A 16,960-nucleotide genomic window follows, 5' to 3' on the forward strand; every position below is an offset into this window, starting at 1 on the left:
TTCTGGAAGCATAACCTTTTAGAGAAAATCTAAAAGATTGAACGATTCATATCCCTCACCAGAGGGAGTCTATGTAAAAGACCATAAACCCTAAACCAAGTTATGCAAACATACAGGTGCACTAAACCATGCCCCCACACGTACTGACTCCCTCAATCCAACTTCCCACGTGTCAAAGTCGAAGTTGCCCTTCACGACACGTACGTACAGCATGGGATGAAAACCAACTTAATTCAAACATTCAAATCTTATCAAAAGAAAAACCCTTATCTACTTTAAATCCAAATTCCAATCCCTCCACCGCTCCACCACTCTCTCTCTCTCTCTCTCTCTCTCTCTCTCTCTCTCTCTATAAAGATGTCTTCTTCTTTTGGATCTCTGATCTGATAGAGACTGAGACACCAATAGTAGGGTCGTTATAAACTCACAATATATACATATATGGGTTTGAGAGTCGTTTACGGGCTGCTGTTCCTGTCCTTCTCGTGTGCCTGCATCATGCTCATTCACCTCATGCTTCACCCAGTATTCTACTACACCACCTGAGATACTCTCAGAAGTGACAAGTTGGAGCTGCAGGTGAAACATGGGTTAACCCACCAGATTCATACTTTCGGATTTGTTTTGTAGTAGTTATACTTCAAAATTCCATTTGGTTTTATATTTGTTTATTGATTCATGTGTGTTATAATGGTATTGTTATAGATTTTATATTTATGAAGAGTAGTGATTGGTAGGCATATGTGTTGTAAGTGAGAATGAACAAGAGAATTTCTCTCTTCCAGTCAAAAGATATAATCTCTGTAGCGTAACTCGGCAAATGCAAGTTTGACACGGGTCAAAAGTACTAACACCCTGTTTAATAGAGTATCTCTCGATGAATTGTGTTTTGTGTGTTTGTTGAATTGGCGTGAATTGTGTGATGAATGTCGCAGGCAATTGTTCTAAGCTAATGGCTTGATTATTATAATTTATCTACTTTTATATTCATGTAGATTGTTTTTTTAGCGATCCATTTCGTCTGAGTTTGATTTTCTCCAATGTAATAGAAAACATGTAGATCATTTAGTTGTATGTTTTCAATTTTATAATGATGTGGTAGCTGTTTTTCATACTACGTATTTATATATATATATATATATATATCGGTTCTACTTGGCGTGAAACCTGCCGTACTAAGGCAGTCTCACCCACATACTGTAGATCCAACGGTTCATTGGAAACTTTGGAATATTTTTAGGGGAATTGTGAAGTTATTGGATCTCTCTTGCCAAATAAAAGACTGATGGTACCCAAGCTAATATATGCAGAATTACATGTTCCCCTTTTCAAGTTGCTTCATTATATTATTAGAAAAGTTGATTTTAATAGCGGCTACGACAACATCTCCAATTCATCATATATGCAGGAACGCGTGGAAAGAATGATTTGCCAAGGAGAAGAGAAATGAGAAATGTGCCAGAATTATGTGATCGAAAAGCACCAATCATAAAAACGGCAACATCATCATGTGTCTTCTAAAAAGTTATGTACTGCTTACCATGTTAAGACGGTTATAGTATATGTATTATAAAATTTCAAAATGTATGTACGTCCATGTATAAATGTATATACTGTATAGTAAGTTGGTGTTTTAAGAGAATGTATAATTTAATGTAGTATTAAGACGTATACAAAAATAAGAGTATTTTTAACAAAATATGTGTGCGTAAGTGTATAATACACATATAAATAACTCTGTAAATTTGCCAACTAGGCTTGTTTACACGAGAATTCAATTAATAAGTTGGTAAGCAGTGGTAAAGCCATGATTTTTACGATAACGAGGTCATGATTTCGACAAAAAAAATTCACTGCATCATTCCGTCGAGCTTCTGGTGGGCACTTATCAAAATCACTTACATTTGTCAAAAGCATGTGATGATATTTATTGTTCGTTGTTTTTTTTCTAGCATCTACATCTGTCAATGTGCGCTTAGGTTAGTAGATTGTCAAGACCTGTTTGCCAAGACTTTTTGAGTGAAACATTACGTCAAACATGTGGTGCCCACCAAAAAGGAGAAGGAAGACACGGGAAAGAAAGAAGAAAATTGGAGAAGAAGAAGCAATAATAGGTTGTAATTCAATGTTGTTCACTCTCTCCTTAGTTGGGGAAGATACATTTATCAACAAATATACGTGGGTTTAGGAAGCTGTTGAGATCATGAGCAGCCATTAACTCCAAGATGCCTCCACTACTGCTGGTAAGTGATGTATATGGATTGATAATTTCACATTTGTTTGGATGTTGGTTGTAGACCTTATTTTTCACATTATAAGTGATGTTTTAACAACATTTTACACCATAAGGTTGGGATTTGGGTTAAGCCACATAACAGGTCTGTCATAATATTGTGGTATCGAACTCCATATGAAGAACTCAAACTTAAAATCTTTTACTTACAAGTAAAGAGAAATAAAATTGCATCATAGCAATAGTGGCTGGTATATTAAAAGTACGCTCTCCTTTAGCAATATTATAAAATTGCTACATTTTGCATGAAGGTGCTCTTTGTTCTTTACGGTTTTTGTTTCCACGTGGTTTACTAAGTCATTATTTTTTTAATTCTATGGGCATGCCCCTGTTATGTGGGTAGGTCCCATCCATAGATTAATTAAGTTCCACTTGACCTAAAACAAAAACAAACAAAGATGGCATATTATTCTAACTCGATTTTTTCTTCTGCAAACCACATAATACATAAGAATTGAGCACGTTGTCTGTCCAAATTTAATAAATTTGTTTGTGGGAAACATGTTACAAGGATGTGGATTTTCTAGTCTATACACACTGTGCCATGAAAAGGTCACAATACAACTAAATTACTTAATAATTATTGTTTCGAAAAAAGAAAAAATTGAATTTAAGAATAATAAATACCATACATGACCTAAAAATGTTTTTTAAAAAAGGCTCTGTCCTCCTGATAAAACCCACCTCAGATATCCTGTATTGTTCAATGCAAAACCATGTCATAACCTTTCTTTTTGATATAGCTAGTCTCACTCATGCTTAAAAATCCCTTTGTAAAGAAAGTTATGGAATGAAGTATCGTTGGCAATGACCCTTGAGATTTTTAGTGCACTAGTGTTTGGAAAACTTTTGGCTTCTTGTGGATTATGGTAATGAGCAGTAGAAGAAAAAAATTTATCTGTCATGATGGATGTCCGTGATAGATTGCAATTCACTATGGGCATTGTGCCCGTTAGTAATCTGACGTTATAAAAGGTCTTAGTTTCTACTACGGGCTATACTCGTTGTCAAATATAATTTAATGAAACACCATGTGCACTTGACCGTTGTGGATTACAAATTACCACGGCCAATGCCAGGTATAAAAAAAAAATTCGAAAAAATAAATAATAAAAAATAAATCATTTAAGAAATATGTACAGGCCATTTATTTAACGGAATCCCCATTTTGTGTTAAAAATGGGGACTAGTTGTGAGACCTACTCCATATTGAACTTCATCGATCCGAACAGTCTATGTTTCAAGTTGCACTTTTAAATCATCCTTGCAAAATATTAGCCTAATCGGAAATTTTGGAGGCTTTTAATTGAGTTCAAAGAAACTGATGAACACTATATTCTAAGAAACATTGAAATTTCATCATGACAATCAAACAAGTAAATGAGTTTAGATTGATCTATGAATGAATACTTGAAAAATAGACAGTTTGGATTGTTGAAGTTCGATGTATAATGGACGCCACAATTAATTCTCATATGTATAAATATTTGTATAAAAATTTGCACATAAGGTGCTTTTTAAATTGGTTAACAACCAAGTAATGATGTAAGTGAATACGCATCTCTTAGTTCAAACCCATGTTATTTCAATGAACCAAGTCTGTCTCTGAACCTTATGTATGTACACGCAAATTAAAAGACCATTGGTCGTCGTATGGTAGAAAGCCGGTCGTTCTTGTATTTAGAAGCAAATATTTCATGATAGTGACGGGCTCGTCGTCCTTGTTGGTACCGAAAAAAAAATGTTGATGATAGTGTTTGATCCAAATTAAACCTTTTGATTCATCAGAAAAAGAAGCATGAAACTATGAAATTTATCAAACCCATTAGCCATACAGTGGTCGGGTGGTCTTCCTTCTATTATATAAGAAGTTACGACTTTATTGGTTAGCCCTAATGGCGAGTGTGGCTGGGAATGTCAAGAGTTTGTTTCCCTTCTATTATAACAAATTGGGTTTTTATCACAAATAATCTTTAAAATTAACCCACGCTATCAAAATGATCTATAAAAATAGGTGTCGCATATCAATGCCCAGCAATGAAGGCGGCGTGCAGGCCGTCGTGAGTCTATAAATTGCAGATTGCCAACCACGATGTACTGTCTTAGCGCGACTTCTGGTCAGCATGGCTTCAGTACAGGGAGTTTGGTGATGAGGTCTACAAGGGGGAAGACAACTAAAAGTCTTCGTTTCTTTGTGCTAGGGCGGGAGCTGCTGACTAAACTAGCTAGCGGGTTGGCTCGGCTTAAGCATGGTTTCAAGTCGTCGTTTCAGCGTGATATAGGGTTTGAAATCTCTTTTTTCCCTTCTTTTTCTTTGTTTATTCACATATATTCAATTTACATAATATATAATGGTATATTATGAATATAATACAAACACAATTTTAGCAGAATCTATAATTCGTTCGCAAAAAGTTGTGTTCATGCATTACAGTGAAGGTTCATGCGATCAGGTTGAAAAAAATATCAACAATTAAGATTGTGTTTTAGTAGAACCTGGATTGTAATGATGAATATTGCGAACGAGTTTGTAGGAGTTCTTCCTTCCGATTTCAAATGCCCATCTTCAAAGCATTGTATATCCTTCAACACAAAAAACAAATTGAATCAATAGCATGTATATTAATTCAATAAAGTCAGAAGTTATTCAAATAAGAGTAATTAAAACGTAATACTCCCGTGATTAAAGATAGCCAATTCTCTTCAGCACAACGTTAATAGCATGCTGATAACTTGTTATGAACTATTTTAGAGAAGGAGAGGGACGACAGAAGGGAAGAAAGAAGGAGAATAAGTTTGAGAAATTTTGTATGTTATTCCCAGACCTTGTGCCTTTATTTATAGCAAGCTGAGGAGGATTCCTTGCCTTGTAAGTAATACAATCCTAAAGTAGAAAGATCTTCTGGTATTCTAAATACAATATACTGATAATTTACTCAATCATGCACATGATAAAAGTATATTCACAACAAATAGTCGTGGTGAGTTTGCTTCACTGTAGCCACGGAGAGGGTGAAATTCCCCATAACCTCTCCAGACCCACAATTGATGGATAACCGTGGCTTGGCACCAATTGTCCCCCTTTTTTCTGAAAAGGAACAAATAGTTATTTTTTCTGTTCAATTCTTAAAAAAACAAAACAACAAGACATCTCTATATATATAAGAGGCATTTAGATCTGTGTCCGAAAAATTAGCATGCTATTAGGTTAAGACCAATGTTACCTTTTCTTCACTTTATTTATTTTGTATACTCATTTTTTTTTTTTAATATTAGAGATAATAAAAATCTTTTAATTTCATGCATTTTTTGTATCTTTGAATTTTGAATGTGGGACCATAATTTTTTGTGCCCATGACATGTGACACTCAGGGTGATTAGCCAAAAGCCCTCAAAGTGAGATCGGAGCTATATAGGTATTTCAGATCGGGCTACCACAGACGAAGGTAGTTCGGCACAGTTTCATTAGCTCTAAGCACATTAAAAATATTATTTGTCTCCAAAGTAAGGTTACTCCAATTCAAGTCAAATTAGGGTATCTTGGGATTACGCAACGTAATCATAATCATAGGATGATTGGATATCTTATCCTAAATTCTCTCCTACAAAATATCCCAGTTTAATTGAGATTGCTCTCTCAAGATCTCTATAAATAAAATAGCTTGGGTATTTGTCTCTCTAATTAATAAGTCTTTTATGGTGGACATTCCATTGATATTCTCTACGTTAACATAGGATCACATATTCTCTACACACTGTTCATCTACATGTAGACATGGAGAAGCGCTCCTACATGCCCACCATAAGATATTCGTCAATGATGGTTCACAATGTTGTACACATCACACCATTCCTTTTCTAGAACTACACCAGTGATTTGATTCTGCCGTTGTAGAGATATGTAGGCAATCCAATTTGAATAAAATCGCACCCTCAATCAACCCCGTTCTCCTTTCGCTGGAGTTCATGGACAATTCTGATTGAATTACGCCTCCATTCATGGATGTGAGCGATTTTGGCTCCAAAGTTATATTGGAAAATTAATATATTACATAAACCCACTTACAGAACATACGACCTAACTTAGGGAATAAATGATGGAATTTAGCACGATTGTCACAGGATCAAACTCTAATGTCATTAGACTATTGATTACTATGTGGTATTGTCAAGGGAGAAATAGCACACAAAAGGGAAGAAGAGAGTCTGTTTCACATTTGATAATTTGTCTAGAGGAATGAATCATCCCTTTATAGACTTCATCATACCCTTTCCATAGAGTTGTGAGACTTCTTTGAATGGTCTTATCCTTTCATGATAAGACTCATCACTTATAGAAGGGTACAACTCTTATGATAAGTCATACCTCTTATCACACTCTTTGGTTAAGTTTATATTAGTACACCAATCTTATGGTGCACCTCCAAACATCAAATACACACATGGTAAAGCCAACATCATCATGATCATATTCCAACAATAAATACATAAATGGATAATATACCTATAAGTGAGATATGAAACCTAACTATAAGGTACAAAAACATAATATACTCATAAACGAGACACATTAATCTGTGATACATGTTGATTATCAAAAAAAAAAAAAAAATCTATCATATAGGGAGATAAATTAACTTGTGATTTAGGTAGATTATAAAAATTAAAAATAAAATGGCTTATTTTATTAACACCCCACATATTGTTGAATGCACCCCACAAACTTAATACACTCCACATTTACTTGTTTAATTAAAATTTATTGTAATACACCCCATTTACTTTTCCATAATACCCTCACACCCCACATTTTCTACATATACCCCACACCCTTCATATCTTAAAAAAGAAAAAAAAATTTAGCCCTCCCCCTTCTCCAGCAAGAACCAGCCACAATTATTCTTCTTCTTCTTCTTCTTCCACGCCATGCCAGGTGTTGATTAAAGAGTAACATTGATTTGATTAAAAACTTGAGGTCACAACATTTAAAGGAAAGGTCAGTGCTTTAGTTCCTCCATTTCTTTTTGTACGGACTTCAACCCAAGATAAGCAGGACAATGTTGTGAAACCTAAAAGATGCGTACGCAAAAGAAAGGGACAACCTTTTCGAGCTCTCCTCGAAAATATGTGGAAACCATATATCCTTAAAACAAGACTTGCAAATGAGGGCCTTTGTATCGCTTCTCTGAGCCGAACAGCTAACTAATAAGACTAATTAAGGGGTTACTTGATTGGTATGGAAGATTGATTTGATTGAAGGAATCAGGATCAGAAAGATGGAAACTGCCCAATTAGGAATATGAAAATGGGGACAAAAGTTGGGATTAATTGATTGAATATCAATTATCAATGTGAAGTGTATTTGGGTTTCGATTAAAATTCTCTTATGAATAATTTTTTCAGTCAACGTCTTTTTAGTTTTATTGATTAGGGTCTTGTTCTACATACAATGGAGAGTGAATGATTTTGAGAGTTGAAGAAGATAAATAATATTGGGATGTGTTATTTGAGGTGTAGTTAGAAGTATTTAATTTTTTTATAATCTTATGAGGTTGAAATAGTCATTGCATATTAAGGCATACAAGTCATTTAACATTAAATTTTAATGTGAGGTGTATTCAACATTATGTGTGGTGCTAATAAAAAAAGCCAAATAAAATATATGAATGGATTTAGAGGAGGAAGAAGGAGAAAAAATAACATATATGAATGGGGTTTAGAGGAAGAAGAAGAATAAATAACAAAAAGAAAAGAGTAATGCTTCTCGTATCATATTTTATACATTTGTCCCACCTGTGTAATAAAAGTAGAACCCACCAATAAATATGAGTTTCATCTCTATTAGAGACGGGGTACAAATGTAGTATAAAAAATGTGATAAGAGAATCAATTTTAAAATGAAACATTAAAAAAAAAAAGATAATTAAATCAAATTCTATAGTATATTTTATTATTAAAGAGATAATTATCGATAATAAATAATCCTAAACTCAAAGAATGAAACTTATTTTAATAAAATGACAATAGTAAATTGGATGATTATTGTTATCCAAAATTTATTTTAAGACTTTGTACCCAATAAGGAAATGAATCTATTATTTTCCTGGTCACCAAATTTAAAATTTAAGTAGTAACTGACCCATAAGGCTTTTAATTTGCGGTTAACACCAAGAATCCAGATAAAAACAGCAGGTTTGTTAGTTGTTGCCAATTAAAGTTAGACACTTAAAGGCATTGGATAAATACAGGCAGAAAACTAAAAACAATTAACTATTAACAACGATTAATCAATTCAAGTTTTAACCAATGAAAGCAGTTAAGCCGTCTTTTTATTACTGGGTCTTACAATTTTAGGCAATCCAAAACCCCTTTTTTTCTCCTTCTCTCACTATATATGCAATCTTCCACCAACTTTCATTCCTCACCAGTTTCTTATTTTTCTCCCTTTTGTAATTGTCCTTGTTGGTGCAAGAAAATGTTCATGATAGTGTTTGATCCGAATTAAACATTTTGATTTTAGAGAGGGAAAGAGTGAGGAGAGAGAGATGGATAACTCTATTGGTGCAGGGTTCATGGCTGTTTTTGCTGTATCCGGAAGCGTGGTTCTTCTTGCCCACCAAGTCCACAAACGACTTCTCTCTGATTTCATGAAGAATATTGAATCTGAATTAGGTGGTTTCCTCTCTCCCCACAAAAGATCGGCCCCTGGTAATCAACTTTCTCTAATTTTCTCGTGCTTAATTGTAGCAATGCGTCCTGAACTTTGTGACCCCTTTTGCACAAAACCGAAAGTCTAAAATTCAATTTTTGTTATTTTTTGATGTACTTAGAAGGATCTGAGAAAGTGCAAACCAAGAAGAGTGTTAGATTTGCAGAGGATGTTGTGGAACCATCATCAAACAACAAAGAGTTCCGCAAGAGGAGATGCAGTAATACTTCAAAGCAGGCCAAAGAGGGTTATGGGAATTATAAAATGGAGGACAACACCATGCCGCTCAACAGGCAAGCTCTTTACAAGGGGATCATTGAATTTAAGGCCTTCAAGGGCACACATGTATATTAAAGAATAACTGTTGTTGGTTTTGAGTCATCCATGTCTTTCAATTTGTAAATATATGATTCATACAACCGATCTCACTTAGTATAATGAAGTTTGGTTGTTGTTGTATTTCCCTCCCTAAAAGAAATAATGAGAAGGTTTGGAAGAAGTTTGCGGCGAGGGCATGTGTATATATTTTCCTTCTCAAAATTACTCATCATGTAATCTCTATATGATGAAGAAATTGTGAAACGAAAATATATATGTTCCGCTGTACTAAAGATTTTGTAATCCATAGATTTAGTTCCATGGATGTGAAAAGTCTTTTAGGTGGTGTGGGAGTAGGAAGAAGTAACTCCTTTTGTTTGAATAAAAGGGTAATTTGGCTGTTCATTAGTTGACCAAAACCTAGGAAATATCAAAGATGCTTCCATAGAAAGACTGGCATCTACTGCAGGACTCAGTCTTTGCTTGTATATTTATGCTGTAATGTTTCTGTATCTTGTACATAAAATGATGGAAATAATACAGTCAGTCTGCAGGTTTTTTATAACTTTAGTGTCCCTGGTGATTTTGTAGTTTAATTTTCTTTTATACAGAGCAATGTTCTCTTGTCAAACTTATATTTTTAGACTAAATTTGGATTGCAAATTAAAATAATTTCACATGTTGACAAATGGTATGGTACGAGAACACTTCCGTCTATATAATAATGTGAATCGAAAGGCTATAAATTCATGAAAACAATTTTTTTTTAAATAATAAAATGTATGAATTGATCATTCATGATTCTAAAATATGTTGCTTAAGGAAAATAGCTACACATATTTAGGAAAATCAAAAAGTTATTTCACACACTATAATAACAGGAAAATACAACAAAGATTCAAAGGATTATACATGCATTCAGATTACCGAGGGGGATGAATAGGAATCTTTATTTTCTCTCTAAACTTTCTTATTCAGATAGATCATTGTTTTGGACTCTAGGGCTAAGTAAACGAGGATTAGATTGTAATTAACAACTCATTATATTTAAGGTATGTTGAAAGAATACATAAAAAATTGTATCCAATTTGAAAACGAAGGATGATTTACCGAATAAGAAAATTTACTCCTTCAATCTACCGAGAATTTATAAGGTTAAGACTTTGAATGTAACTCGAAACTCAACTTAAGTCGGATGGATCATGCAAATCCTCTTGTTCTTGATTGTGATTAATCCCTAAAATAAAAAGAGTGGGTTTACAATCTTGATCTCGTTGAACTAGTTTTTCCCCAACACAAGATGCACAAGTACAAGTAAAAATTTGAATCAACTGTCAAATGAGCAGAGATGAAGATCATAGATCAAAACTATAAAGAATCTAGAGAGAGAAAGAGAAATCTTTCTGTGTATTTTTCATTAACCTCCAATGTAACAATACAAGACTATTTATACTATTGACTTTGCTTACAGATTAAGCTAACTGAATTACATAATCTTCTGACAAGTGTCACCATCTGAGACTTGAGCTGAGTTCTTTATATCTTTACATCCCTCCTCAATCTCATGCTTATGGGAACTAAGCATGAGATTGAAACAATGATGAACAAACAATGAATTAGAAAGACCCTTTGTTAGAATATCAGCAAATTACTCTTTTGATGAGACATGATAGGATTAAAAGCACACCACAAAGTAGCACACAAATGTCCTATTGATTTTCTTTATTAACACTAAGATTTGTCAATTGTAGCATATGAAAACAAGGGCCTTTCCCCCAGAAGATTGTTTTATCTAACTACTTAAAATGTCACAAAAACTGGGCTGTTGTCCTTACTGGCCAGCCACTGAAAAATAATTATTAGACCGACTTACACTTATCTAAAGTCTACGAAATTTTATATACAGACACTAGACACACAGAACTACACTCACACAAATTTTATTTTTGGGATTTTTGGAGTTGATTTGCTATTTAAATTAAATCGAACAAAAACATGACGGAAACAGATTTTAAATAATTCACAAGTTAAGAAAAACGAGTTAGGGGAATTGCTATCCACCACCAAATAATCATGCAAACATGTTATGTTTCATTCAAATTCCTTCTATTTCTGGATGAAGATGCTCAAGTTGGTTCAATGTTAGAACTCAACCTATTACTCTTTCTTATGTGGTATGTTAAGAGAATGGCGTTTTCAACTTAACTTAATCCCTAACATGCAATCTAGAATGTCGTGTTCATAGATTTAACAAGTAGAAATCATTAAAAACGAAAAGAGTTTGAGTCATCACAAGGCATCGTAAGTACTGATGTTGTCTTACTTATCCTAGAAATTGGTTCACATGTTAATCACAATTAACAAGTACTACTCTAGAACATATTTAGGTCCTCATTCGACGAGGGCAGGCACACACATATTCATAGTATTAGAATCCTAGATATGCTTACTAAGTATGCATCCGTAGAAAACACATAAAGAATTCATCAATGAGACAAGTAGTGAACCAATTTTCATCAATTCATAAAAGTAATTCAAACGAAATGTCATAACAAAATTGCAATCATATTAGGGGCTTCAAACAGCCCCTAACTACCAAAAATTTAGTTACACAATCCTTAAGTTAAAACAAAAGATAGACATGAGTTTGAGAAAATAGAACCGAAAGAAATCAACTGAGGCCTCCTTTTTCCTTCCTTCCCCAACGCTACTTTTAAACCAATTCTTGCTGCATCACTTTCTTCTCCTTAACTCACCCACTAATAGCCATTTAGTGATGACAATAAGTGAGAGGAAATGGTAAAACAATTGTAACTCCTTGGGTAGCCTTTATGCCAATTACTCCCTCTTAATCCTCATCTTTAATTCCATTTCCTCTAATATTTGAATAGATGTCAGCTATTTTGTTCTTGACTACATCAGTTTTGGCCGCTAGATTTATTGGGTTTATTGCCTTCAATGCTTTCTTGTCAGTTACAAACTGCTCAACCTTTTGGGAACCCTTTAGTGTTAAAACAGTCATAACTTCTTCTAGAATAATGATATGAACAATCCACGAAATGCTCCAGAAAATAGACATCCGTAGCTTTCCAAGCATATAAGGCTCATTCTCTAATTCATTCTGAGATGTCCGCAACTTGCTTCCAAATTCAGCTGACCTGCACATGCAGTTTTGACGAATTTGTTACTTAAAATCCCACTTGTGCTATTTTTCTTTTCTTTGCTTGACAAATCCTACAAAACACAAAAACAAAGTAAATAGCTAAAAAAATATAAGGAACTAACTAAGAAAAGACAAGTAAATTTGATGTAAAATATATATAAATATGAGCTTATCAAGACATGATGCACATTAAGATCCCCTCTGATGACTCTTTCACGAAGAAAATGGTAGTTGATCTCAATGTGTTTAACTTGAGAGTAGAAAACAGGATTGGAGGATAAAGCAATAGCTGAAATACTGTCATAGTAGATCATTGGTGCTATAAACAAAGGAACTTGAAGATCATAAAGAAGTTGTCGAATCCAGGACAACTCTGCAGCAGCAATAGCTAAAGCCATATATTCGGCTTCAGTAGAAGATCTGGACACTGTGTGTTATTTTTTATTAGCCCAGGAAATAGGACTTGAACCAAGATAGACTACATAACTAGAAGTGGACCTACGATCATTAGGATCTCCTGCCCAATCAACGTCACTATAGGCTTAAAGATGCAATTTTCCAGGCTGAAAATGAATACCATAGTTGATTGACCCACTAAGATATCACAAAATCCACTTAACTGCAACAACATGACATTCCATAGGTTACTGCATAAACTGACAACACCGATTGATAGCAAATGCAGTATCTGGTCTGGTAAATGTCAGATATTGCAAAGCACCAACAATGTTTGTGTATTGTTCTGGATATTTGTAAGGCTTACCATCATCCTTGATCAACCTATGAGAGGGAAGCCATAGAGTGACACAGGATTTGGAGTTATGCATATCCATTTTGTGCAACAAATCTTGAGTATATTTGGTCTGGGAAACGAACAGTCTAGAAGAGTGATATGAAATTTGCAAACCCAGAAAATAATGCAACTGACCCAAGTCCTTCATGTCAAATTCCTTAGTGAAAGCCAATATAACATTAGAAATAGAGATGAATCACTACCAGTAATGATGATATCATCAACATAAAGCAACAATATTACTATACCAACTGAAGAAGTCTGAATAAACAAAGATGGGTCTGCAAAAGAAGCCGTGAACCCCAAGTCAGGTAGAAAGCTAGTAAACTTCTCATTCCAGGCTCTAGGAGCCTATTTTAACCCATATAATGATTTGTGCAACTTGCAGACATAATTTGAAGGATATGCAGTACTAACAAAGCCATAAGGTTGAGCCATGTACACTTTTTCATTAAGAACACCATGGAGAAAGGCATTCTTGACATCTAATTGTCTCGAAGGCCACTAAAATTGTGCAGCAAGTGCTAAGATCAACCTGACAGTAGTGGGTTTTACCACTGGACTGAATGTCTCATTATATTTAATGCCCTACTCTTGGCTATACCCTTTTGCAACTAACCTAGCTTTAAGTCGAGCTATGGAACCATTAAGATTCTTTTTAAGTCTGTAAACCCACTTGCAGCCAACCAAATTTTTCTCTGGAGGAAGGGGAACTAGAGTCTAGATTTGTTGAGCATGAAAAGAATTGATCTCTTCTTGCATAGCAGCCTGCTACTCTACTACTTTACAGGCAGATTTGAACGAACTTGGTTCAATAAGAGAAAGATCCCTAGAAGTAACAGAAACTGAAATAGATTTTCTCTTGGATATCCCACTTTTAGAGCGAGTTTGCATAAGGTGTAAGTTAACTGAAGGAACTTGATGAACAACATGTAGACTTTCAGGTAGGAAGTCAGGATCCACAGGGATAGGTGACTGTGCAGTAGCAGGTGACATTGGTATGGGATTAGAGGTTATCAAGGACTCTGAGGCACTAGGAAGTGTTTGCAAAGAATCTGAGGCACTAGGAGTTGAAGACAAAGATTCTGAGGCACTAGGAGTTGAGGAGAGAGGTGATGTTGATGATGATGAATAAGGAATAATGGTGTTGTGTATGGTAACCTGTGCAGGTGTAATAGATGGTGGAGGAGGTGTAAGACTTTGTGAAATAGGTTTATCTAATGTCAAGGTAGGATATGGAAAACTAGACTCATCAAATAAGACATGTCTAGACACATAAAGTTTTCCCAAAGGAGGATTATAACATATATAACCCTTATATTGACCAGCATAGCCTAGGAAAACACACTGAGCAGTTTTAGACTGTAATTTGTGAGAATTATATTGCTTAAGAAGAGGAAAACAAGAACACCCAAAAACCTTTAAATGTGTTAAAACTGGTGGTTTACTAAACAAACAGGTATAAGAAGACTGCATAAATAGGTTTTGGCATGGCATTCTATTAATTAAATAAACAGAAGTAGCACAAGCATGAAACCAAAATTGAGAAGATAGTTTGGCAGTTTGAAGTAGGGTGATGGCAGTCTCAACAATGTGCCTATGTTTTCTCTCAGCAAGGCTATTCTGCTCAGGTGTATAAGGACATGATTTTTGGTGAGAAATTCCTTTGGCAAGCAAAAATTGTTTAAATTGGCTGCTAGAATATTCACCTCCACCATCGCTCTGAAAAGTTTTAATAGAGATAGAAAATTGAGTAAGTATATAGGCATGAAATTGTACAAACACTTTGAACACCTCACTTTTATTCATTAAAGGAAATATCCAGGTGAACCTGGTACATTCATCTACAAAGTTAACATAGAACCTAAACCTTTCAGTAGACATGACAGGTGATGATCCCCATACATTACTATGTATGATTTCTAAAGGTTGAACAATTTTATTAGCTAGATATGGAAATGGAAGTTTAATAAACTTCCCTTCTAAACAAGATATACATACACGTTTTGAGTAGTCCAAAGAAAAATGAACCTGTGACTGATGTAACATTGCAGAAACAACAACATTGGAAGGGTGTCCTAATCACTGGTGCCACAAATTGGACTTGACTTAGTGACCAAGAAAGCAATGTTGCTGCTTGGACAAGTGAGGTGCATGAACTTTGACAACTTGATTGAGAAGAGGTTGTGGTATGTAAAAGGGTATGGGATATAAGCCACCTCTACATAGTCCCTGAAGAAGTACCTTCCCTGTGATCTTTTCCTGAATCTAGAAAAAAAAATTCATCACAGATAAAATGACATTTGTTGTCCTTACACAGCCTATAAATAGATAGGAGATGTTGAGATAATTTTGGAACAATATTTTCTTTAATTGAAAAGCATATTCGGGAGCATGTAGAGTGGAAGAACCAACATGAGAGATGGTCAAACTTGAACCACTAGCAATAGTGATTGTATCAGTGCCAATAAAAGGAGCTACAATATTCAGAGAGGCAAGATTAGAAGTCATGTGAGAAGTTACGCATGTATCGGCAACCCAAAATTGTTCCTGGGGAGCAGAGGGCTGATAATTGGCATGCATTGCAGTAAGATTTGAAGATGGAGATCTCCCTTGATAAGAGCAATTGGCTCTGTGATAACACTGCATTGCAGAATGCCCAAACTTGCCACATATTTGACACTGAACATGAAAAGAAGTCACTGTTGTATAAGAGTGCCTTTGAAAGCAATCAGCAGCAATGTGCCCTCTTTTGTTGCAGATTTGATAAACTGGAATGTCATAACCATGATCAGGACAAGTGGAAACATGTGTTTGACCCCTTGCTGGACCAAGAATACCAGCACCACCATTGGGAGAACCATTATTAGAGAATCGAGGATGATTGCCATACTGATTTCTCCCCCTTGCACTACCTCTGTAATTGTAACTCCTATAACCTTCTGGATTAAAAGAGTTGCTATTATAACCACCAGCATTATAATTCCCAGTATTGTGAGTATAGCCTCTATTGGTACCATTATGAGAAGAAAAGCTGCCATGAACCTCAGATTGAAACTGAGAACTATTTTTATTTGATGACCCTTCATCAAGAATCAAAAGTTTGCCTTTATCCTTTCCCATCATCACAGACATGAACGAATCAGTAGTGAGAGTGGCTTCAACAACTACTTTTTCTGCAATTAACTGTGCTCGAAAATCTTTGAGTGTAATAACATCTTCTTTACCTCTAATTTCTGTCCTGAAAGTATTGTATTCTGCAGGTAATCCTTTAAGAGCAAGAATGACAATATTATCATCATAAAAAACAACACCAGCTGCAGAAAGATGGTCTCTAGCATCTTTGATCCTTTGCAAGTACTGAGAGACTGATTCAGACCCTTTCTTAATATTCTGTAATTCAGTTTTCAACTGAAAAATACAAGCCTTTGTGATAGTAGAAAACCTATCCTTCAAGTTTTACCACATTTCATGAGAATTAGTGCAGCCAATGATACAAGACATGGCGGTGGTAGACAAAGTGGCAATGATTAATTGCATCAAAGCACGATCATGCATTTTGCAGATCTAAAATGCCTCAGTTTCAACACCTTCCTTATCAGAACTTTCATCAAATCGAGATGGACAACATCGTGTGCCATCAACAAAGCCAAGTATGCCATGACTTTCAAGAAGAAGAACCAT

General features: G+C 34.9%; 2 protein-coding genes and 1 long non-coding RNA gene across 3 annotated transcripts; 2 read left to right on the forward strand and 1 right to left on the reverse strand.

The window, feature by feature from the left end:
* Positions 1-175: 175 nt before the first annotated feature.
* On the forward strand, positions 176-1,699 carry LOC148692505 (uncharacterized). Its single transcript, XR_015954076.1, has 2 exons — positions 176-579; positions 1,409-1,699. It is a non-coding gene; the product is annotated as an uncharacterized LOC148692505 (long non-coding RNA).
* A 6,955-nt stretch (positions 1,700-8,654) lies between these two features.
* LOC148692506 (uncharacterized) lies at positions 8,655-9,885 on the forward strand. The gene is made up of 2 exons (XM_088681075.1): positions 8,655-9,001; positions 9,124-9,885. Exons 1-2 carry the CDS (start codon positions 8,839-8,841, stop codon positions 9,354-9,356), a joined length of 396 nt encoding a protein of 131 aa, XP_088537201.1. The 5' UTR covers positions 8,655-8,838; the 3' UTR covers positions 9,357-9,885.
* Positions 9,886-14,047: 4,162 nt separating this feature from the next.
* LOC148692507 (uncharacterized) lies at positions 14,048-16,960 on the reverse strand. The gene is made up of 5 exons (XM_088680962.1): positions 16,853-16,960; positions 16,249-16,726; positions 15,715-16,215; positions 15,521-15,544; positions 14,048-14,610 (listed from the first exon to the last, which is right to left on the reverse strand). The coding sequence occupies exons 1-5, from the start codon at positions 16,958-16,960 to the stop codon at positions 14,048-14,050; spliced, it is 1,674 nt and encodes a 557-aa protein (XP_088537088.1).

This window comes from Pyrus communis, chromosome 12 (assembly GCF_041283825.1).
Source record: "Pyrus communis isolate YQ-2024b chromosome 12, ASM4128382v1, whole genome shotgun sequence".
NCBI classification, from domain to species: domain Eukaryota; kingdom Viridiplantae; phylum Streptophyta; class Magnoliopsida; order Rosales; family Rosaceae; genus Pyrus; species Pyrus communis.